We start from the raw sequence: 24,335 nt of genomic DNA, 5'->3' as shown, positions 1-24,335 counted from the left end.
GTTGTTGAGGAAGTTAGAGCCCTCTAGTGTTCAGGAGACACAATAGGCTGCTGCTGGGTTGAGTATGTCTTTATTATTCAGTCCAAAAAAAGTTCCTACAATTCAACTATTTTTTTTTTTTTCAATCGAAGAAAAAAATAAATAAATAAAGAGTTTTGATGCAAATTTAAATTTGAGTCCTAAAAGAATGCATGTGAACACTATTTGTCTTTGAAGATTTGTTTCAATCAAAAAAAAAAAAGTTTTTGGATTCAAGTAATGTTGTTTTTCAGTGGCGCCACCAGGGGGTGGCCAGGGGTGGCCACGGCCACACCTATAAATTGGGTGGCCACCCCACTGGCCACCCCGCTTGCCAGTGTATTGTTAGATTGTTGTAGCATCAGTTATGCATTTCATCCCATTCATTCATTCATTCATTTTCCATGTCGCTTTTCCTCACGAGGGTCAAATGAATGCATTTATTTTGTTTTGTTAAATGTAGGGCTGTCAAATGTATCGCGTTAACAGGCAGTATTTTTTTTAAAAATTAATCACGTGAAAATATTTATCGCAATTAACGCATTCGCGGTACGACTCATTCACGCATTGCCGCAAACAGCCAACAATGGCGGCGTTTTTATATACAGAGACAAGAGGCAGTGTCAAGTAAGTGGAGTAGATACAAGCATTCATTGGGGCCGTGCTTTTAATTGGCAAAAGCTTCGTCATCTCTCCCACAGCAACTATAAACATTGTGGGAAGCGACGGTGGAAGAATGACAGGAGTTGATCTTAACACCCTGTAGTGTACCCAACGCAGAGAAGATATAGCATTTGCAGCCACCACACACAGTCATGGTTGCACCACTTCCCATCATGCATTTGGGCAGAACAGTTAAGTTGCTACAGTATCATTTACTGAAAGCTCAACAAACACTAGACGGCAATATATAGTCACAATAAACAAACTCACATTTATCCTTTAAGGATAACAAGTCTTTCTATCCGTGGATCCCTTTCACAGAAAGAATGTTAATAATGTTAATGCCATTTTGTGGCTTTATTGTTATAATAAACAAATACTGTACTTATGTACAGTATGTTGAATGTATATATCAGTCTTATCTTTCCATTCCAACTATAATTTACAGAAAAATATGGCATATTTTAGAGATGGTTTGAATTGCGATGACTTATGATTAATTAATTTTTAAGCTGTGATTAACTCGATTAAAAATGTTAAACGTTTGACAGCCATAGTTAAATGTACACCTTATGCCTAATATATACATAACACAATAAAACAGTTGTTGTGGAACTCAAAATGTTGACTGGACAGTTATGGACTATGCACATTCAGATCATTAGTAACATCAAATATTACACAATACACCAAAGTATATCAGTAGCCGTGTCCTTAAGTCTTCCTGATAGTTTTCCCCTGACCTTTTTACTGCAATAATATAATGAAAACCTGAAATTATGGCTTTTAGTTTTGGCCACCCCAAGATTTTAAGTGGCCCCATCTGGCCACCCCTATGAAAAATTTCTGGAGGCGCCACTGTTTTGTGTTAAGGCCATATTTTGGGTAGGACATTTGTGTCTGTATAATTCAATCAAAAATTAAGTTACTTCAGAAATAAAAATATTTTAGACTCAAAAATTTTCATTTGAACGCTTACAATAATTTTCGCATTATAAGGCGCACCTGACTATAAGCCGCCACCCACCAATTTGGCACGAAAATGGCATTTGGTCATAGATAAGCCGCACTGTATTAGGGGAATATTTACACCAAAAGATATTAACCAGTTACACTTTGACAGCGACATCATACGACTGAAATAAGCCCAAATGAACCACCATGAAGCTTTCAACCAATTGGCTGCTAAGCTTCATTGCTTCAAGAAGCTTCATTTGGCCATCACTGCTCCCTTAGGGGCGACAGTCAACCCCTTCTGCCACCTACTTTCAACACTGTTGTCATCCAACATGCCTCCTAGCATGCGTAGCAGCGCTACCGATGTAAATAACAATCAAAATTCATGTTCCGTGCCAATTATTTCTTCAGTTACTGTTCCAGTTGTTTCATCAATGCTGATTATGGTATTTGGTAACACTGCGTTTGACAGTGGCGCCATAAAACTGTCATTAGAACATCAAAATTATGACATGACACTGTCATTAGTATTAATGAATGCTTATAACAGATGTCATTTAGTGTTATCCGGCAAATTATCTCACTTTTGAATGGGTGTAAAAAATCCAAGCAGGACATAAATTGATTTAGTGACATAACTTGCCAGATGACACGCAATGACATAAGCATTCAGTAATGCCCATGATTGTGTCATGTCATGATTATGACGGTCTTATGACGCCACTGTCAAATACAGCTTCACCTATTAACCCAAATAAATCAATCACGTGGTAGCAGAGGTTGACTGTCTCTCCCATGGGAGCAGTTATGGCCAAATGAAGCATCTTGAAACATTGAAGTTTTGCAGCCAATTGGTTCAAAGTTTCATGGTCGTTCATTTGGTCTTATGAAAGTTGTATGATGCCGCTGTCAAATAAAGTGTTACCAGTTAATATTGTAGAAATATATTTCCATTTATTTACATAATCATATGTGAACGATGTAACATTTCTTTCTTCCATATTTGCACAGGGTTTGTCTGCTCAGCATTGTATGTAATTTGATCAGGGCAGGGGGGTTGTACATTCCAACCAAGAGACCCTCCCGAGTGAGAAGGGGAGAAAAAGAGTCGGAGCTGAAAGGCGGGAGGCACTTTTTTCTTTGTCTTGGTACCATGTCTTGTCTCTCCTGTTTGTGTGTCTTTAAGTGTAAATTATTTTTTTTCTTCCCCGAATTCTGTGTCATCATCTCCTGTTTGTTATAAGAATAAAACAACCTGTAACATGGAATAATCGACTCTTTTCCTTCAATATCTTATGGTGTAAATATCCCATTATACAGTGAGGACAGCGGCGGCTTATAGTCCAGTGCGGCTTATCTATGAACAAATGTCGTTTTCGTGTCAAATTTGGTGGGTGGCGGCTTATAGTCAGGTGCGCCTTATAGTGGGAAAATTACGGTACTGTAAAAATTATAGTACTGTAACATGTTTGGAACTTTTGTTCAAATAAAAAAATTAGGGCTGTCAAACGATTAAAATTTTTAGTCGAGTTAATTACAGCTTAAAAATTAATTAATCGTTAATTAATCGCAATTCAAACCATCTATAAAATATGCCATATTTTTCTGTAAATTATTGTTGGAATGGAAAGATAAGACAAGATGGATATATACATTCAACATACGGTACATAAGGACTATTTGTTTATTATAACAATAAATCAACAAGATGGCATTAACATTATTAACATTCTGTTAAAGCGATCCATGGATAGAAAGACTTGTAGTTCTTAAAAGAAAAATGTTACTACAAGTTAGAGAAATTTTATATTAAAACCCCTCTTAATGTTTTCTTTTTAATAAAATTTGTAAAATTTTCAATCAAAAAATAAACTAGTAGCCCGCCATTGTTGATGTCAATAATTACTTACACAATGCTCATGGATGCTGAAGCCTATAAAATCAGTCGCACCTAAGCGCCAGCAGAGGGCCGCAAAACTCCATAAAACACAACAAGTGAGCGTTTCACTGTGTACTGTCATTTAAATCTCTCTGAGCGGGGCATCTGCATTAATTGCGTCAAATATTTTAACATGATTAATTTAAAAAATTAATTACCGCCCGTTAACGCGATAATTTTGACAGCCCTAAAAAAAAATTTTTAAATAAATTTTTTTAAAAACTTTTTTCTCTTGATTCTCAAAATCAGTTGACTCGGACTCTGATGGAAAAATCTGCGATCGAGACATCCCTAGTCTACAGTACTGAATGCACGTTGCGTTGTGACGATTGAGCGACCGCTTGAAAAAAATGCCATAACAGCAAAAGCGCATTCCAATTTCGTCCACTCTATAATGCTCACTGGGGTTCCTGAAAAATAAACACAAAATAATTAATGCACGTCAAGAACAAAACTTTAAGCCCCACCCTCTCAAATAAGTCCATCCCTACCATCCTTGGAGCAACCATCGCCTCAGGGCGCCAAATTTAAATAAGCAAGTTGCTCTGCCCCACACTGTATTATGTATCAAAATGTTATAATGAAAAGCTATCACGACTTTATGTACTTTATTAGAAACCTGTAATACCTTTAGTATGACCAATAAACAACAACACAGTTCAAGGCATCAAGGATTGACATTCACCATGTTCACACATGATTTAAACAGATCAAACAAATTCAGAACATATGTGAAAGAGTCATTTAATTCATCACTTATCATACAAATGCCAATGAATCTTTGCGACCAATTACTTTAAAACTCAAATACTTTTCCTCCCTGGACTTATCACAGCAATATCAGGACATTAGTCTCCATTCAAATATACAATCACAACAAGGTACCATTTATGCATGTATGTGGCAAGAATGCTATTATCACAGATGTGTAGATACAGTGCAGATTTGTTAATTGGGAAATCCAGCAAATAGCTGCTGAGTTTATCAAGAAGCATTAGGCATGTGTTAACTGCTCTTGTACCTGACAAACAGTCCTTGAGAATACGCCTGCCTATTCGGCCAGTTTTACAGCATATAGCTTATTTGCTGGGATAGAAACTGTGAAAGAATATTTTATTCATGCTTATAAAACACATAACTGCCTTATATTAAATTGTGCTGTGACTATCGATTCATGTTCGCGTGCTCTACCTATTTCTCTGAACATAATACAAAGAGTTTCTGTGGACTGCCTTATCTGATTTTACTCCCTCTCGTACCAGCTACGGCCAAGTTTCCAAGGTCATAAGTCATTAGGTTTTTCTGTGGAAAATCACATAAGTTTCACTTCTGTTTTACAGTAAGCATCCTTGGGTGACGCCCTTTCAATAGTATAAAGGAACTTGGCTTACTTTGTCTCTCTGTACTCCTGCATGTTCACAGCTCCTGGCTGGATCATGCCATTGTATCCTTGATAAATGGCGGAAAACACAGACAAGAATGATAAAGCAGTTTCTGCTCTTGCACTCCTCTTTAAAAGAAACTGCAGTATTTTAAGCCAAAAGAACTGTTGTGTTTTATAGAACAATATGTCTATATGCTGCCATAGCAGATTCATGGTGCATTAAGCCCGTGAATGATTTTTAATTTGTCCGTTTTACCCTGAAAACCCCCGTTTACAGACGTCGCGCAACCGCTTTTGTTTCAACCTAGCCATAAAAAGGTGAGTAATTATATTATTAAAAATGTCATTTTTAGCTAAGAATCATTAATTGATGTCTAAATTTTAGTTAAAAAAAAAAAAACGACTTAAAAAAAATTATTCACTCGCATATTTTAAACTTTTAAACGAATTACGTCACAATGAAAAATTTGGCGTCTGTAAAAAAGTCACGGATATCTACCTCATAATTATCACTTAATCAGATTTTTTTTTTGGTACTGTCGCATTTTCCCCGATATGTTATATCATAAATAATCGATCCAAAGAATTTTTTTTTGAAAAATAACGTTTAAAATGGTAACTAAATGAAAAAGAAAATCTCAACCACTCCTTGTTGTCTGCGATTTCTGCATCGCGACCCTTGTTATATCACCATGTTTCACCCATGAAATAAAAAAAAAATCCAGCTGTGGCCATTCACAGCTATGTCTTGACACTCAGTGACACATGCTACGTGGAGTTTTTGGATCGAAAGAAGGTAAGTACGCGATAATATCTCGTTAAAATCGTGGCGTCTTTAATTCTGCTCTCGCGTGCTCTCGCCTCCAATTAGGGTTTTGCCGTTTAAAAAAAAATATATATATATATTTTTAAAAATGCCCTTCCTGTTCAAAATTTTTGTTCCCCCAGAAAATTGAGATTTTACACATTACACATTACACATGCGATTCGGACAATTTTGAAAGTTGGCTAAATTGAGGGTCTCGGAGCGGAACTTCAAGTCACCTGAGTGTTTTCCGCCATATATCAAGTTTTTATATAAAGTCTTCGAAGCAGGCAATCCTTGGCTGGGTATGATTCATTTCTCTCATATTTGAGCTATTGATTGCTACTTGTCTTGGGGTTCAAACTTGAACTTCCCTGACAGAAACCACCTTGATAAGAAGTTGTAGCTTGTTAATACTGTACATACGAAATCAGGTGCTTTTATTTTGACATTGGCGCCGTAAAACCAGAGATTTGTGGGGAGGAAGTAACACCAAATCAGCAATAAATAACCTAGGAAATGCCTCAAAATCAACAGGCAGTGACTCAAAATGAACAGGAAGTGATCCGGGATTGGCTTCCAAAGCCACTAACTTTGTTTTGGAGCATTTGAGTTCATTTTTTCCTGTTAATTTTTTATCACTTCCTGTTGGTTTTGGGGGATTTCTGGATAAATGTATGTTTATTTTGGCACATTTTTTGGGTAACTTCCTGATGATTTTGGGTCACTGAACAAGAATTGACCCAGAAATGTCCCGGAACAAATAGGCAGCATTAGGTTTCAGCTTGATTTTGGACCATAAAAATACTGGATGTATGTGCAATAACTAAACAGTAGAGATTTGCTTATTTTTCTGGTAAGAACACAACATATTTACTAATGTAGGGAATATTTTTTTTAGATAATTGGACGTTTTTAGGTTATCATGAGGGAATTTCCAGTCATGTTTTTGAGTTGGTATCACCTTTGTGTTTGTTCATTTCTGGGCTATGGTGACTTCATATCTACAATTAAAAAAAAACAACAATAAAAGTGCTTTGGCAATAATTCAAGTCTTGCTTCCACCGCACAAAATGACCATTGAAAATATCTGTAACACTGTCATGACTTCACATTCCGCGAACTTCATATTTGAATTTCTTTTCAGTAACAAAATGGTTCGAGTTAAAAAAATAAAATAAAATAAAATACTTGATTAAAATTAAACCCAGACGGTTAAAAATGTGTTTTTTCAAATTCAAAAGCGATTTTACAACATATTTTGGGGCACACTCGGTTATTTTTCTACCATTTGTGATTTTGCGTTCAGTAATGTTTTTTATTGCAATTCGAATTGCATCTGTCACTCAAAATCTTTCTGGAGTACGAGTAGACTATTATCTATTTTAAGCATAATACTGGCGTCATTAAATACCGGATTATATTTAGGGTGCTTGGTTGAAAATAAGAAATATGTAGCAGTTTGAGCATCATATCATACAAGCAACAGTGTGCACTAAAATTTTGACATCTAAAGTGCGTCACCCTAAGTGATTAGTGGTACCTCTACTTACGAACGTCTCTACAAACTGATTTTCTTTTTTTCGGTTACGACACGTCCAAACGGGAAAATATTGTCTCTTTTTACAAAATAAATTTCAGGATAGGAGAGGAAAGAATACACCATGGCAAACAATTGCACGAGTCACTATGATACGAGTCAAAAGTAAGTCGTGCGTCTTACCTGTTGTGAGCAAGTCGAGTCTCGAGTCATGTCAAGGTCATGTCGAGGCCCGAGGTCAGGTCTCAAAGTCATGTCGAGGCCTGAAATCGAGTCTCGAGCTCATTTCGAGGCTCGAGTCAAGTCTCGAGGTCATGTGGAGGCTTGAGTCGAGTCTCGAGGTCATGTGAAGGCTCAAGGTCGCGTCTCGAGGTTGCGTCTCGATGTCATGTCAAGGCCACGTCTCGAGGTCATGTGGAGGCTCGAGGGCGCCTCTTGACGTCATGTCAAGGCCGCGTCTCGCAGTCATGTGGAGGCTCGAGGTCGCGTCTTGAGGTCGAGTCTCGAGGTCATGTGGTGGCTGGAGTTGAGTCTCGAGGTCACGTCTACAGGTCATGTCAAAGCCACGTCTCAAGGTCATGTGGAGGCTTGAGGTCACGTCTCGAGGTCATGTGGAGGCTCGAGTCGAGTCTCGAGGTCATGTGGAGGCTGGAGTCGAGTCTCGGAGTCATGTCGAGGCTGGAGTCGAGTCTCGAGGTCATGTTGAGTCTCGCCTCAGGTCGAGTAGAGCCTCGAGGCCACGTCGAGGCTCGAGGTCGAGTCTCGAGATCATGTCTAGGCTCGAGGTCGAGTCTCGAGGTCGAGTCTTAAGGACGTCTCGAGGTCATGTGGAGGCTCGAGGTCACGTCTCGGGGTCATGTCGAGGCTGGAGTCGAGTCTCGAGGTCATGTCGAGTCTCGCCTCAGGTCGAGTAGAGCCTCGAGGTCGAGTCTTAAGGACGTCTCGAGGTCATGTGGAGGCTCGAGGTCACGTCTCGGGGTCATGTCGAGGCTGGAGTCGAGTCTCGAGGTCATGTTGAGTCTCGCCTCAGGTCGAGTAGAGCCTCGAGGTCACGTCGAGGCTCGAGGTCGAGTCTCGAGATCATGTCTAGGCTCGAGGTCGAGTCTCGAGGTCGAGTCTTAAGGACGTCTCGAGGTCATGTGGAGGCTCGAGGTCACGTCTCGGGGTCATGTCGAGGCTGGAGTCGAGTCTCGAGGTCATGTCGAGTCTCGCCTCAGGTCGAGTAGAGCCTCGAGGTCGAGTCTCGAGGTCATGTCTAGGCTCGAGGTCGAGTCTCGAGGTCACGTCAAGTCTCGAGGTCAAGTCTTAAGGTCATGTTGAGTCTCGAGGTCGAGTCTCGAGGTCATGTTGAGTATCTTCTCAGGTCGAGTCTAGCCTCAAGATCATGTCGAGTCGAGCCTCGAGGTCATGTCGAGTCGGGCCTCGAGGTCATGTCGAGCCTTGAGGTCATGTCAAGGCTGCGTCTCGCAGTCATGTGGAGGCTCGAGGTCGCGTCTTGAGGTCGCGTCTCGAGGTCATGTGGAGGCAGGAGTCGAGTCTCGAGGTTACGTGGAAGCTGGAGTTGAGAATCGAGGTCATGTCGAGGCTCGAGTCGAGTCTTGAGGTCATGTCGAAGCTTGAGGTTGCGTCTCGAGGTCGCGTCTTGAGGTCGCATCTCGAGGCTCGAGTCGAATCTCGAGGTCACGTCTCGAGGTCATGTCAAAGCCAAGTCTCTAGGTCATGTGGAGGCTCGAGGTCACGTCTCGAAGTCATGTGGAGGCTCGAGTCGATTCTTGAGGTCATGTCGAGGCTTGAGGTTGCGTTTCGAGGTCGCGTCTTGAGGTCGCATCTCGAGGCTTGAGTCGAGTCTCGAGGTCACGTCGAGGCTCGAGGTCATGTCAAGCCGAGCCAAGTCACAGCTCAGTCAAAACCTTCAACATTGTTCCCCAGGCCAACTACAAAGCACTCAGGTTTATCTTTAGGGAATCCTTCCTGTTAATCTAAGTCAATGTCAAAAAAAAAAAAAAAACCAACAACAAAAAACTATGCAGTCTAGACCGCAGCGAATAAACAAGCATTAAGGTGTTCCACTATTTGCCTCTGGCGTTTCCAGTCCTCGTTGCCGGGAAGTAGGCAATTCCTGTGTGCCCTATGGCTACAGATCTTACCGGCACCTTCTGCCTCAGTTGCAACTCTGCCACCTCCAGAGCTTTGTATGCACTCCATTTCCTGCCTGTTTGGACCTGGATACCAGCCGAGGCCAGCTTTGGATCCCTGGGTTCCCTGCGATCCAATTTATAGTCCATAAAATACGTACTTATGGCTGCTCTTCCATTGGCTATTGCAAAGCATCTTCGTAGCATCCAATTGGCTAAGAGGGGCCTGTACTGTATGTGGAGAGGTGTACCCCAGCATCCTCTCCATTCGTCACAAGGTGTTCCGACAGCATTACGGGAGTGTATTTTTTATTTTTATTTTTTTTTGCGAGACCCACAACTCTCATATTAGTTTATTGTGCAATAATCTTTTTGTAACATGTATTTGTTCCGTGTCTTTATGAAAGATTTATGTCTGAATTTTGAGGGGACATGGAAAGGATTAGGGCATTTACATGGAAAACGTACGGAATTCTCAGGTGACGAGACTACTTCCAGAACCAATACATTTCCTAAGTAGAGGTACCACTGTACGGCTGTATTCTATTGCTTGATTGTACCCTAACACTGTAGGCAAAAACATCCAAAAATCCTCTCCAGTGCATTGTCGTCGTCTCCAAGAGCACAATTTGACACGCCGACGTCCTGACAAAGACAATAAAAGCTCTGCGGGGATTACAGAAGCGTTCTTTTGTTGCGTGACGAGTTTGCACCCCCCTACTACCCTTCCACGTTCCATTGGTTTGTCTCTATGGTGTTGGTTTGTGTTTGCGGGAACCTCAACCAAGCGATAATTCAGTGCCTTTGTGTCTTTCGGTCAACGGGGAAGAGTGAAAATTCGGAAGCAGATGTTAATCAGCATGGGACAAGCGAGAGTGCCCAGCTCAGGCATCAATGAAGTCTGGAGCAGTCCAACTTATTCCAGAAGGTCCTTGGTGGAAAGCAAAAAAAAAAAAAATCACAAGACATTTCAAAAACTGACATTTTCTATGAAAAATTTCTGGAGGCGCCACGGACAGTGTGGGATACCTGATCTGAATCCTCATTGTATTGAGCTATTCCCGTTTCCATGTAGTGGGTGTCGACATCGTCGACTCCTTCAATTTTGTTAGCTTCGGCGTGCTCCCTCATCACAGAGTAGCGGTGCACAAGGAACCTGACAAAAATAGGACGCCATATTAGAACGGGCGCAAAACATTGACGGCCTCTGACAAAGCAGATGTAAGTGACTGACCGCCCGCCGCAGACGTATTTCTTCACTATCCAGACGCCGGCGACAGCGCTCATCAGCAGCACGGCGATAACAACCACGGCTACGATTGCAGCATTTGATGAGCCACTTTCAGTCTGGCAGAAAAGTAGACACAGAATGTGAATAACCAATTTCTGAGGGCACTTTGTTTTATCAATTAGTACTCCAACCTAAAAAACAGACAAACTTAAAACTGAAGAAAATATCATGTAGGTCCGTAATTAGTCGCCAGGGCTTTGTATTTAATCAACATTTAGTATTTATTAGAGGTGTTATATGTGCCCTTCGCACAAAACAATAGGACGTAATGTCCGCTGGAAATTTAGCAGCTCACTAATTTCCAGTCTTAGGTTCCTTCCAGCTGCCAAACATATTCCTGGAGAGATCCCACAACTGAAAATCAATACTTGAATATTTGAAAGGCAACTATTTGCCACATCCGAAGACAATTAAACAAAGAACAGAGACTAAGCTAATGTATAGTGACGTGAAATTGATAGTTAACTAGCTGGCTCGCTCGGTCACTGGTTCGATTGCTAGCCGGCTCGCACAGGTCGGTCGCTAGCCGGCTCGCACAGGTCGGTCGCTAGCCGGCTCGCACGGTCATTTGCTGGCTGGCTCACACGGGTCGGTCGCTAGCTGGCTCACACGGGTCAATCGCTAGCTGGCTCACACGGGTCAATCGCTAGCTGGCTAGCAAAGGTCGGTCACTGGCTGGCTCGCCCGATCGTTCGCTAACTGGCTCACCCAATCAGTCGCTAGCTGGCTTGCCCGATCGGTCACACGGTCGCCCTGACGGTCGCTAGCTGGCTCGCACAGGTCGGGTTCTCGCTCGCTAGCCGGCTCGCCCGGTCGATCACTAACCGGCTCGCACAGGTTGGTCGCTCGCCCTGTCGGTCGCTTGCTAGCCCACAAGTTGGCTCACATAGGTCAGTCGCGAGCTGGTTCTCCCGATCGTTCGCTCACTCGCTCGCCCTGACAGTCGCTAGCTGGCTCGCACAGGTCGTTTGCTCGCTCGCTCGCCTGATCGGTGGCATGCTCGCTCGCCTGATCGGTTGCTTGCACGCTCGCCTGATCGGCTGCTTGCTCGCTAGCTGGCTCGCTCGATCGGTCAGGCGCTCACTCACCATGACGGTCGCTCGCTGGCTCACCCGATCAGTCGCATACTCGCCTGACCGATCCTTCGCTCGATCGATCGCTAGCTAGGGCGCTGGATCGATCACTAGCAAGCTCGATCAATTCTAGCTCGCTAGCTCGCTCGATCGCTAGATAGCTTGCTCGCTAGCTCAAACGATAGATCTGAATCCTCATTGATATTGATGCACTGATTCTATCGATCAACGATAGAACATGTACTTGAATCAACGACAGTATTAGAAAATATACAGTACGTAACAATGTGTTGTGTGCTGAAAATAAGCATTTACCGAATTTTAAATTTTCACTGTCTAGACAACGCGAGCGGCACCAACCAGAGAAAGTGGATGGAGAACATCACTAGTGCACCTCCTTCTTAGGTCAGTCTCCTTTCTGACAGGCTGGAAACCTCCAGCACACATGTTGCCTGGAATCTTCCGGTAACTTCAAATGGGAAAACAATAAAACAACATTAAACACTATTAGGTCTGACATTGTCTTTATTATAGAGATTATATTAGGTCATTGCTTTAAAGGGGCAGGAAGGGCTACTCACCCACTGGTCTGCAGCTCTTCAGTGGTTCCATTTAAACAGAATTCTAGTGGATGGCCCTTCAACTCTTCCTGCTCCACACACTCTGAGCTGTTCTCAGGTCGGAAGTATCCAAAGTCACTACAGAACAAATCAGAGTCAAATGTGCCGCATCACAATCATTTCTGGGCCACTCAACCCAAAGACCTTCAAAGAATGCAGCAGCTAGTAAAAACATATAAAATGAAAATTATAAAAAAGTACCAGTGATAATCATCCAATGTACAAGCGCAAGGCGACAAACGCTGCCTGCCACTAAACCGCCTCCCGTTCCAGCAGGCCGAGTCTTTCCTCAAGCGTAGAAAGGTCTCCTTGTAGCCTAGCACACAGCCGTCATTGGAGCTTTCGGCATCAGTAGAGTGAGCCAACCACGGCACGTAGTCCTCGTCGTTACCTGCAATTTCCCACGCGGTTTGTTGGGAGAAATGGTGGAGGAAATATTTTGTATTCATAAATGTGTCCTCAGTTGATGTGGAAATAATGCTCCTATTGCTTGTTATTATTGACATATTATCTTTTCGCCACAAGATGGCAGGATGGGATTTAATTGTCTAAAGTGCTACTTTTATTACTTCTTCTTGTTTGACTTTGATGACTTTGATTTGTGGGATTGCATGTGAATACAGCAATGAGAGAGGATGTATCCGCATGTCAATGGAAATTAAATACGCCGAGTTTTGGCTAAAAGACAACTTATTCTCTGTCAATTCTTCCTACGAATGCAACGTTGAGCTGCAACCACCTCAACAGGTTATGGGCCTAGGAGTCATTCGAAGGTAAAGTCAGTTTCCACCGTGTAGAAGGTCGCGAAGGACAGCGTGCTCAGCGACTGCTGATTAGCGGAAAAAGCTGACAGGCAACATGGATCCACGAGGAACAAGTAGGTTACCTCGACTGGCATTTGACGGAGATGAAGCTAAATATGAACTCTGGGAAACTAAAATGTTGGGACATTTTCATCTCATCGGGCTAAAGAACACAGTACTGGTAGGACCAAACACTGAAGCCGAGAGAGAAAATGATGAAATGAAAAATGCGGACGCGTATGCTGAAATGATACAACTTCTTGATGATAAAAGCCTTTCGTTAATAATGAGAGATGCGCCAAATGACAGAAGAAAAGCTCTGAAAATATTAAGAGAATATTATGCTGGGAAGGGAAAACCCAGGATTATAAATTTGTACACCATGCTAACATCTCTTCAAAAGGGAACCGAAGAAAGCATAGTGGACTACATAATAAGAGCTGAGACCGCCATCACAGCATTGCGAAATGCCGGTGAAACAATGGCAGATGGTCTACTTATAGCAATGGTCTTGAAGGGGCTGCCAGAAAGTTACAAGCCATTTCATGTGGCGCATACCAATGAGAACATGACATTTGCAGAGTTCAAAATCAAACCCCGAAGTTTTGAAGAAACGGAAAAGTTAAATGCAGCAGAAATAAGCGACAGAGTGATGAAGACTAAAGCAAGAGCTTCAAAGCGAACCACAAAAGCAAACACTCGTGACCGGATCAAAGACGACGCAGAGTTGGTGTGCTTCAAATGTGGGATCAACGGCCACCGTGCAAAATCATGTCGACAAAAGACATGGTGTAGTCGGTGCAAAACGGACACGCACAAAGACACCACTTGCAGACGCAAGGAAACACCGGACGGAGCGAGAAAAATTGCTGAAGATGAAGATCCTGACTTCGTGTTCAAGGTGAGCGATGAACAGCCCGACACCAGGCGGCAGGATACACACAGCATCCGGGAACGAGGTCTGATGGTGGACACGGGAGCGCCATCTAATATCATCACTGACGTGACCAAGTTCAAAAGCTTCCAGGAGACATTCAAACCAGAGAACCACACCGTCGAGTTGGCAGATGGTACTCGGTTAAGTGGAGTCGCACTCAAAAGAGGAGATGCGGAGTGCTACCTGATTGACAACGGATGACATGATAGCTGATATCATGACAAAACCTGTAACAAAGTTAAAATTGAAGAAGTTTGACAGTGTTATTTTTGGAATTTGAAATGTCAAATTTCATTTGGTTGTTAAAAAGGCATCAAAATGAGAACAAGTGGAAGTGTTGGGAGAAATGGTGGAGGAAATATTTTGTATTCATAAATGTGTCCTCAGTTGATGTGGAAATAATGCTCCTATTGCTTGTTATTATTGACATATTATCTTTTCGCCACAAGATGGCAGGATGGGACTTAATTGTCTAAAGTGCTACTTTTATTAATTCTTGTTTGACTTTGATTTGTGGGATTGCATGTGAATACAGCAATGAGAGAGGATGTATCCACATGTCAATGGAAATTAAATACGCCGAGTTTTGGCTAAAAGACAACTTATTCTCCGTCAATTCTTCCTACGAATGCAACGTTGCGCTGCAAAAACCTCAACACGGTTCATCAACATCGGTGCCCTAACTCAACTCTGTTCTTCTCACATAATTACTCACATTCTCGGGCGAGGAGATTCCGGAAATCAATGGTGATCACGACCCATTTCGTAAAGTCATTTCTGTAGCCCCACAGGCTGACGTTCAAGGAGCGGGAACCTGGCTCGCTGTCCATGCCGCTAAAGTGGAAGCGGTCACTGGTGAAATTATAAGTGTGCCAACACCGTCCTTCATCCGTGGAAAACCTGTATTGAACGGAGAGACACGTCATGCAAATGACTGAAATCGCCGCACTACGTTTTTTCTCACTTGATTTGATTAACGGGGGCGTTTGTGTGCTCCACAGCCACCAGAAGAGCCCCCGAGTCCAGTATAGCATAGTGGTGAGGACCCGCGAGGGAAAGCAACCACGAGTAGCCACCGTCGTCAGACACGTAAACATCAGGCATGACAGCCGACTCGGCGTCCCCCGTGCTCCCTGTACAGAGTTGCTGTTGCGTTAAACCATAAAATGAAAGTATTAAGTAAGCATAATTGTTTTGGTCATTGATGACGATGATAAAAATCTTGTAGATGATATTTTTCATGACAATGACGAAACGTTATGCTTCAGTGGTATGAAAAGTATCTGAACCCTTTGGAATTTCTCACATTTCTGCATAAAATTACCATCAAATGTGAGCTGATCTTTGTCAAAATCACACAGATGAAAATACAGTGTCTGTATTAACTAAAACTACCCAAACATCTATAGCAGGGGTCCCCAAACAACGGCCTGCAGGCCGGATACACCCCGCCTCCACATTTGGTCCGGCCACCTGAACATTTTTTTTTTTCCCTCAATAGTGTTATTTATTTCCTGGCTTTTTTTCTGTGGGGAACCCAGAGAAGGTTATTTGGTTATTATCTATTTAATTAATAGTGTTATTATTATTTATTATATCAAGGTTGATCCAGCTTTCACCGTTTACAGACGCACTCTCTGAGCTCCAAAAGCACTCTCTTATCTTAACCGATAAGCACTCAGGGCCGGCAAGCTCGACTCCCAGTATGGCTCCAAAGAATTTGAAACCTGGAGACTTGGATGAAATAAAATCCTACATACAGAAGTTGGAAGTCTCCTTGACTGGCTTGATTCAAAACCAGAATCAAGAAATCGTCAGAGAACTCCAGTTAATTCGTGCTGAAAACGAGAAACTCAAGCAGGCGGTTGAGGAGAGAGATGTTCGCATCAAGAGGCTGGAAATTTTGGCTGACGATCTCGACCAGTGCCGACGCGAAAATGAGCTCATCATTTCTGGATTACAACTGACGCCTAGCCCAGGTGACAAAGTGGCGCAACTGGAAACAGTATGGAATAAACATGGAACTGCTGGACATCAGTCGCTGCTTTCTGCTCCCATCTGGGGGGAGAGGACCGGCGACGGTGCTCATGAAGCTGGCAGACCACAAGACCGAGACTGCCCTGCTTAACCAGCGCCGCCACCTGAAAGGGTCGAAGATCTTTTTGAATGACAACTTCACTCGCCGAAATGCCGAAATTGCAAGAAAAGCACGTCAACCCAAGGAAGCTGGGAAAATAGCCAACACCTGGGTCTCGGATTGCAGGATACATGTCAAGATGCAAGATATGAAGATTAAAGCTATTACGAGTTTTGACCAGCTGACCTCACTTGAAAATTAATGATGACATCTGAAACCACACTTCTGGACCACAACTTCTACAATAGCTGGATAACTGTAAATACTAAACAGCGGACCAGTATAACAACTCGTGGATGTGGACGGTAAACTGAAACTTATCAACGGCAGGAGTCTCTACAAGAATCTTGAACACGTTAAGGATTATCTACTAAAGATAACAAAGGCTCTGACTTTAATTTGCACGAATATAACATGACACAAATAAATCGGGCATCTAAGGGGGGAGGGGGTGTTGCAATTATGATTGACAATCTCCTGGAATGTATTACAACTGGGCTCCTTATCCCAAATTGTAAAAAACATAATTATCTGCTGTGTCTACCGAGCTCCTGATTCAAATGTCTAGTTTACTGAGTATATGGAAAAGATACTGTATAAAACGAATACTAAGCATGTTTTTCGTTGTGGAGACATTATTCTTGGGATAAAATATGTACAACATGTTGTTTGATTTTCCTCATACATTCATGTCTGATGAAACTGTTACAGTGATCTTTGTGTGCGCCAACTGTTGCCAACTTGCCACCATGTACACCTTAGCAATGTATCCTTTTGAGAGCCTTATAAGAAAAGCATTTTAAGTCGCTACTCACACCAGCTGTGATAACACATAATCACTTTTGCCACACATAGCCACAACAAAATGTTCCCACAACAAACAGATGCAAAAATGTCAGGGACATGACAAAGCCATAACCTTGTACACCCTGAAATTAATCGAGCTGCTTGACTGGACGCTGAGTTACTAAACCCAGATTGTTGATTGTGTTATTGTACAGTTTTGATGTATGTTCCATGCCTGAATGTGCGTCTTTAGTTGTACGGGGGACGGGAAACTGATAAGCATATGCTTTCTCCCGTCCGCCTTTGTCTTCTTCTTCGGTTCCTTCGGGCAAATCATATCACATTTTGTAATTGTCAATGATACCGATGATGATGACAATAAAATTTCATTCATTCATTCATTCCATTCTCCGTGTCAAACAGCTGAACAGGACAGGTTTTTTTTTTTTTTTTTTTTTAAATGTAACTTGTAGCATTAGCGTAACATTCACATTAGCATTAACTAAACATATGCTCAGCTCTTTAGTCACCTCTTAATCTGTTGAGGTGTCGTTTTGGTTTTACTGGCGTCAGCTACAGCTTACAGTAGTCATGTTTTTTGGTCCCGGGTTGCAAATAAAACCATGAGAAAAGCCTGACAAAGTTAACGCTGTCGGCTACGACATGCGCTCATCTGTCAACATTCATTCCAAATCGTTGGGGTCTATTATTCATTTTTGGACTTTGGATCGCCAAAAACATTTTGAGTATTCAGACAAAGACTAACCCTAAACTAATAAGTAATTCGTTCAAAAGGCTAAGGCAAAAATGAAAAGGGTTGCAAAAAACAACACTGGTACTTTATCAGTGTGTTTATTACCATGTGCAAGAATAAGGCCCACGGCACTTGACTGTGAGAGTGGCAGCATGGGGACATTCATCTTCATGGCAGTGCTGTAAGTGGCATGAATGTGGAGTCGACACTGTAAAGACAATTGAGAGTGGAACGTGACTGACGAATTGCGTGCGTTACGTTCAACCGTGTCGTTTGCGTCTCACTCGGTTCGGCCGGTTCGTGGAGGTCTCGGCGTCACAGTGGCCGTTTTCGGGTCGACGCAGCTTCTGCCATCGTCCACCTTGGTCGAAGGTGATCACCGTCTCCACTGTTCCACCTACAGTGGAGCAAATAAGTATTTAGTCAGCCACTAACTGTGCAAGTTCTCCCACTTGAAAATATTAGAGAGGCCTGTAATTGTCAACATGGATAAACCTCAACCATGAGAGACAGAATGTGGGAAAAAAAAAAAAAAGAAAATCACATTGTTTTATTTTTAAAGAATTGGTTTGCAAATCATGGTGGAAAAAAGGTATTTGGCCAATACCAAAAGTTCATCTCAATACTTTGTTAGGTACCCTTTGTTGGCAATAACAGAGACCAAACGTTTTCTGTAACTCTTCACATGCTTTTCACACAATGTTGCTGGTATTTTGGCCCATTCCTCCATGCAGATCTCCTCTAGAGCAGTGATGTTTTGTGGCTCTCGTTGGACAACACGGACTTTCAACTGCCTCCACAGATTTTCTATGGAGTTGAGATCTGGAGACTGGCTAGGCCACTCCAGGACCTTGAAATGCTTCTTACTTTGTTGCCCTGGCTGTGTGTTTGGGATCCTTGTCATGCTGAAAGACCCAGCCATGTCTCATCTTCAATGCCCTTGCTGATGGAAGGAGATTTTCACTCAAAATCTACATGGCCCCATTCATTCTTTCCTTTACACAGATCAGTCGTCCTGGGTCCCTTTGCAGAAAAACAGCCCCAAAGCATGATGTTTCCACCCCCATGCTTCACAGTGGGCATGGTGCAATTCAGTATTCTTTTTCCTCCAAACACAAGAACGTGTGTTTCTACCAAAAAGTTCTATTTTGGTTTCATCTGACCATAACACATTCTCCCAGTCCTCTTCTGGATCATCCAAATGCTCTCTAGCGAACCGCAGACAGGCCTGGACGTGTACTTTCTTCAGCAGGGGGACACGTCTGGCAGTGCAGGATTTGAGTCCCTGGCGGCGCATTGTGTTACTGATAGTAGCCTTTGTTACTGGGGTCCCAGCTCTCTGTAGGTCCTTCACTAGGTCCCCCCGTGTGGTTGTGGGATTTTTGCTCACCGTTCTTGTTATTATTTTGACGCCACGGGGTGAGGAGGGAGTTGAAAGTCCGTGTTGCCCAACGACAGCCCCAAAACATCACTGCTCTAGAGGAGATCTGGATGGAGGAATGGGCCAAAATACCAGCAACAGTGTGTGAAAAGCTTGTGAAGAGTTACAGAAAATGTTTGGCCTCCGTTATTGCCAACAAAGGGTACATAACAAAGTATTGAGATGAACTTTTGGTGTTGACCTAATACTTACTTTCCACCATGTTTTGCAAATAAATTCTTTTAAAATCAAACAATGTGATTTTTTTCCCACATTCTGTCTGTCATGGTTGATGTTTACCCATGTTGACAATTACAGGCCTCTCTAATATTTTCAAGTGGGAGAACTTGCGCAATTAGTGGTTGACTAAATACTTATTTGCCCCACTGTATATATGGCGGAAAACCATATATATGTATGGCCGAAAACCATATATTGGTTATATATAATAACCAATATAAATTTGGCCAAATTGGGATTCTCAGAGCGGAACTTCAAGTCACCTGAGTGTTTTCCGCCATATGTATTAGATTAGTCGACTACTCGTGAAAATAGTCGGCTGACTAATCGGGAGAAAATTAGTCGTTTGGCCCTAAAATAAATGTTGAAATAAATAAATCAACATTGAAATAATAAATGTTGAAATAAATAAATCGACATTGAAATAATAAAAAACCGATAGAATTAAAAATGGAAAAAAATCCACAAAACATTGAAATAGAAGCATTTTACTGACACATTTAATTTTTACTGTTTATTTATTTTCTTAATTTTTGCACTACTGGTCCTTTATAGCTTTGTGGACCGCGCACAAGGCTGTTTTCAAACACTTCTCACAACGGTGTAATAAAGCATTGTCTTACCCTCTGCGAGTACGCTGGTCATGTAAACTCCCTTGAGTGAAGTAATGACGGTAAAGTCAGTGTCGCTTCCTGTGGTGGTGTACAGATGGCGCTCAAGAGACTTGGAGAACACGGTTCCTCTGTCATCAGACACATAGATTGTTCCAATCCCAGAATCTGAGCAACACACAACATTTGCATAATCTATTGTTGACTTATTGTTGCTATTGCACTTATTATTTTCCTCTTATATATCTTCATGATTCATCTGCGCAAGGGTTCTAACCTTCTGGGTCATCCACATGCATGAATATCATGTTTTCATTGGCTGCTAGGATGGAATAAAACTGCTCATGGTTGACAGCAGGAAGCTGAGCTATATTCCATGTTTCTCCTCCATTCACCGACACGTGGATCACGCGCTCCGTGTCCTAATTCAAAACCATGCAAACTGTTGTCACTGTCAGGGGAAAACAAAAACACCATACTCACTCACCTTTCCGGTCATGATAGAGGCGAAAACAAAGCGTCCCCCGAGTACGAAGGAGAAAACTCTGCTCGCAATTGTCCGGAAACTACGGCCGTAGTCTGCCGTTTTCCTCAACTCCAACATTCCTTTGTCATCTGGTACATACGTGGAGGTCTTATGAAGCTTTACTGAAGGCGTGCTTGCATGTGTATCTACATCACTTACTGCATGATCCGTTGTAGTGTGTCGTAAAGTAAATGCTATTCTTTGCACCCCTGGAGATGAGAACAAGGAACAGTTAAAGAGTGAATCTGGATGACAGGTTGGTCAACATTTTGCAACAATCGCAGTTACCTACAGTGCTGGCCAGTGTTGTCAATAACGCATTAGTTAGTAACGCGTTACTGTAATCTGATAACTTTTTTCAGTAACGAGTAATCTAACACGTTCATTTTTCTCCACCAGTAATCTGATAAAAGTTAGTTTCCTGAGTGTCTCTGCGTTCCTATTTTTTTATTTACTCATAACGTATGTAGAATGAAGAATATTGTAGTCATGTACGAAGAGCATTATGGATAGAAAATGCTAAAATAAAAGGTTCCCGGTACGTGTTTCCATGACAACCTCTTAGCTATTTCCTGTTTTGGTCTCGCGTCACGTGTTGTGGGACTGAGGCGGGTGGACATTTGCGCCGAGTGTTGAGACGTTGCGAGGGAATGTTGATCTGTGGATATACATGAATGAAGGTGAGTATTTTCCTTCATTCTGGAGGGTATCAGCAAAAGGTTGGACCCCGTACGTGCGCGGCCGTTTCGTAGCTTTGCCGTAGCAACGACGGGCAGTCATCGCTCCAAGTTGGCAAGCTTTGTATACATCATATGCGTGTTGCACATTTATGCCGTGAGGTGATGCGTTCATTTAGCATCTGTGGGATGTGTTGTAAGTCCGATTGAGTGCAAAGTGCTTAGTTGCCGGCACGTTTTGTGGCCAAATTGACCGCGTGTGTGTTGAGAGGAGTACTTCCGGGTTGTTAATGTGCACGGCTGCCCGCGCATCCGCGCCCGCCACCACCTTTGCAATTTTGTGCAGTCAGTTTGCATTGTTTTACATTGGCACTGATATGCTGTTAACCATAACCCGAAATTCAGAGGTTTTGACATTATGCTTAATCTTAAGAGTTAGCGGGGTTTAATTGGTCGGTGGAGTTGATTTCAACAAATTCCAAGCAGTTTGTCAGATATTTGTTAGTTTCAGGGCTCTGGAGTGGCTAAACTAGCACGAAATTCTGATATTCCCCTTCAAATTCAATCATCGGAAAGTCAATTACATGTGATGACATTTTTCTTTTGCTTAGCCAATTATTCTTTTGCTGTATAGATTTTATTTTTTATACTGTTTGAGGCTCAGCTCAGGTATTTTAATTTTTCATGTTCCTTATCCGATTACTCGATTATTCGAACTAACTAGTTCATCGATTAATCGACTACTAAAATATTCGATAGCTGCAGCCCTAGATTTTTTTCCCCCCCATTCTCTTTTGTGTTTTTCCATTGCAAGCAAAATCCATGACGATATTACTACCAAAGCATTTGTAATTGCAATCATTTTCTAGGGGAAATTGAGCATTATCTGACAGAATTGCAGGGGCGCCAATAAGGGATGCAGCTATCGATTATTTTAGAAGTCCATTAATCGATGAACTAGTTAGTTCGAATAATCGAGTAATCAGATAGGGAACATAAAAAATTAAAATACCTGAGCACAGCCTCAAACAGTATAAAAAGGTAAATAAATGAGGATATATGTACAAACAACAGAACAATTGGCTAATTTACATAGCAAATGTCCACTAGCTTAAATGCTATAAAATGCAAACGTTTTTTTTTTTTTTTTTTTTTGTACGATGCTCTTAACAAATGTTGTTGTTTTTTTACATATTCCCACAAAAAAACAGCTGAATATACCTATAAACTAGGGCTGTCAAACGATTAAAATGTTTAATCGAGTTAATTACAGCTTAAAAATTAATTAATCGTAATTAATCACAATTCAAACCATCTCTAAAATATGCCGTATTTTTCTGTAAATTATTATTGGAATGGAAAGATAAGACACACGACGGATATATACATTCAACATACGGTACATAAGTACTGTATTTGTTTATTAAGACGATAAATCAACAAGATGGCATTACCATTAATAACATTCTGTTAAAGCGATCCATGGATAGAAAGACTCGTAGTTCTTAAAAGATAAATGTTAGTACACGTTATAGAAATTTTATATCAAAACCCCTCTTAATGTTTTCATTTTAATAAAATTTGTAAAATTTTCAATCAAAAAAATAAACTAGTAGACCGCCATTGTTGATGTCAATAATTACTTACACAATGCTCATGGGTGCTGAAGCCTATAAAATCAGTCGCACCAAAGCGCCAGCAGACGGAGACAAAAAACACAAGTAACAAGTGGACATGTCACTGTGCTGTCATTTAAATCTGTCTGAGCGGAGCATGTGCGTTAATTGCGTCAAATATTTTACGTGATTAATTAAAAAAATTAATTGCCGCACGTTAACGCGATAGTTTATACTAGGGCTGTCAAAATTAAATTACGAACGCATAAAAAAACTAAAATAAAACTAAATGCAAAGACTTTCAAAATAAACCATTTAGGGCTGTCAAAGGATTCAAAATTTTTATCGAGTTAATCACTGCTTAAAAATTAATTAATCGTCTATAAAATATGCAGTATTTTTCTGTAAATTATTGTTGGAATGGAAAGATAAGACACAAGACTGATATATACATTCAACATACTGTACATAAGTGCTGTATTTGTTTATTATAACAATACATCAACAAGATGGCATTAACAATATTAACATTCTCTTAAAGCGATCCATGGATAGAAAGACTTGTAGTTCTTAAAGGATAAATGTTAGTACAAGTGATAGAAATTTTATATTAAAATCCCTCAATGTTTTCGTTTAAATAAAATTTGTAAAATTTTTAAACAAAAAATAAACTAGTAGCCCTCCATTGTTGATGCTAATAATTACACAATGCTCATGGTGCTTAAACCCATAAATTCAGTCGCACCAAAGCGCCAGCAGAGGGAGACAAAAAACACAAGTAACAAGTGGACATGTCACTGTGCTGTCATTTTAATCTGTTTGAGCGGGGCATGTGCGTTAATGGCATTAAATATTTTAACGTGATTAATTTAAAAAATTAATAACTGCCCGTTAACGCGATAATTTTGACAGCCCTAAAACCATAACAACGCAACTTTAATTAAACAAATACTCCAGGCAGCAAAATTGAATTCTAATCTTTTTTTCTAATCGATTACTCGAGTTTATCGATTAATCGGTGCAGCACTCGTGCCAGTACTTTTGGCCAGCAGTGTATAGACAAACATGGTTACTTTTTGTTCGGATCCATTACAGTACAAATTATTTTTCGTATGTTGAATAATTTTCCACAATACAACGCGAAAACGGCGTCGATAAACTTGGTTAAGTGATTTTTTTTTTTGTGTACCGAAGCTTTGTATCTCGAGGTACCACTGTATTCGGAAAGAAATGGGAACAAGATTGCTAGTCAATATCTGTAAATTGCAAAAACTTGCCGACTCATGGCTGGGTCTAACAGAAGCCTCTGTTCCTACGGTATTTAGAGGCCAAAATGACAGCTGCGGTTAGGCAGCGCTCCCACAATGCCGCGAAAACAACCGCAGGTTAACGGCGCAACCCCG

At 41.5% G+C, this 24,335-nt stretch overlaps 1 protein-coding gene across 1 annotated transcript in view; it reads right to left on the bottom strand.

Moving 5' to 3' along the window:
- Positions 1 to 5,336: 5,336 nt before the first annotated feature.
- Positions 5,337 to 24,335, bottom strand: part of LOC130921626 (sortilin-like) — a 47,290-nt gene continuing 28,291 nt past the window's right edge. Inside the window, exons 7-20 of the mRNA XM_057845724.1 lie at positions 20,799 to 20,848; positions 20,601 to 20,728; positions 20,391 to 20,535; positions 20,126 to 20,281; positions 18,127 to 18,239; positions 17,948 to 18,050; positions 15,130 to 15,298; positions 14,881 to 15,065; positions 12,627 to 12,816; positions 12,387 to 12,503; positions 12,166 to 12,274; positions 10,676 to 10,788; positions 10,471 to 10,597; positions 5,337 to 10,372 (exon numbers count right to left, since the gene is read on the bottom strand). Coding sequence (XP_057701707.1) covers positions 10,358 to 10,372; positions 10,471 to 10,597; positions 10,676 to 10,788; positions 12,166 to 12,274; positions 12,387 to 12,503; positions 12,627 to 12,816; positions 14,881 to 15,065; positions 15,130 to 15,298; positions 17,948 to 18,050; positions 18,127 to 18,239; positions 20,126 to 20,281; positions 20,391 to 20,535; positions 20,601 to 20,728; positions 20,799 to 20,848 — 1,720 coding nt within the window. The 3' untranslated portion in view covers positions 5,337 to 10,357. The remainder of the gene's footprint in view (positions 10,373 to 10,470; positions 10,598 to 10,675; positions 10,789 to 12,165; positions 12,275 to 12,386; positions 12,504 to 12,626; positions 12,817 to 14,880; positions 15,066 to 15,129; positions 15,299 to 17,947; positions 18,051 to 18,126; positions 18,240 to 20,125; positions 20,282 to 20,390; positions 20,536 to 20,600; positions 20,729 to 20,798; positions 20,849 to 24,335) is intronic.

Source organism: Corythoichthys intestinalis, chromosome 9, assembly GCF_030265065.1.
Source record: "Corythoichthys intestinalis isolate RoL2023-P3 chromosome 9, ASM3026506v1, whole genome shotgun sequence".
NCBI classification, from domain to species: Eukaryota; Metazoa; Chordata; class Actinopteri; order Syngnathiformes; family Syngnathidae; genus Corythoichthys; species Corythoichthys intestinalis.
This window is presented reverse-complemented; position numbering and strand designations above follow the sequence as displayed.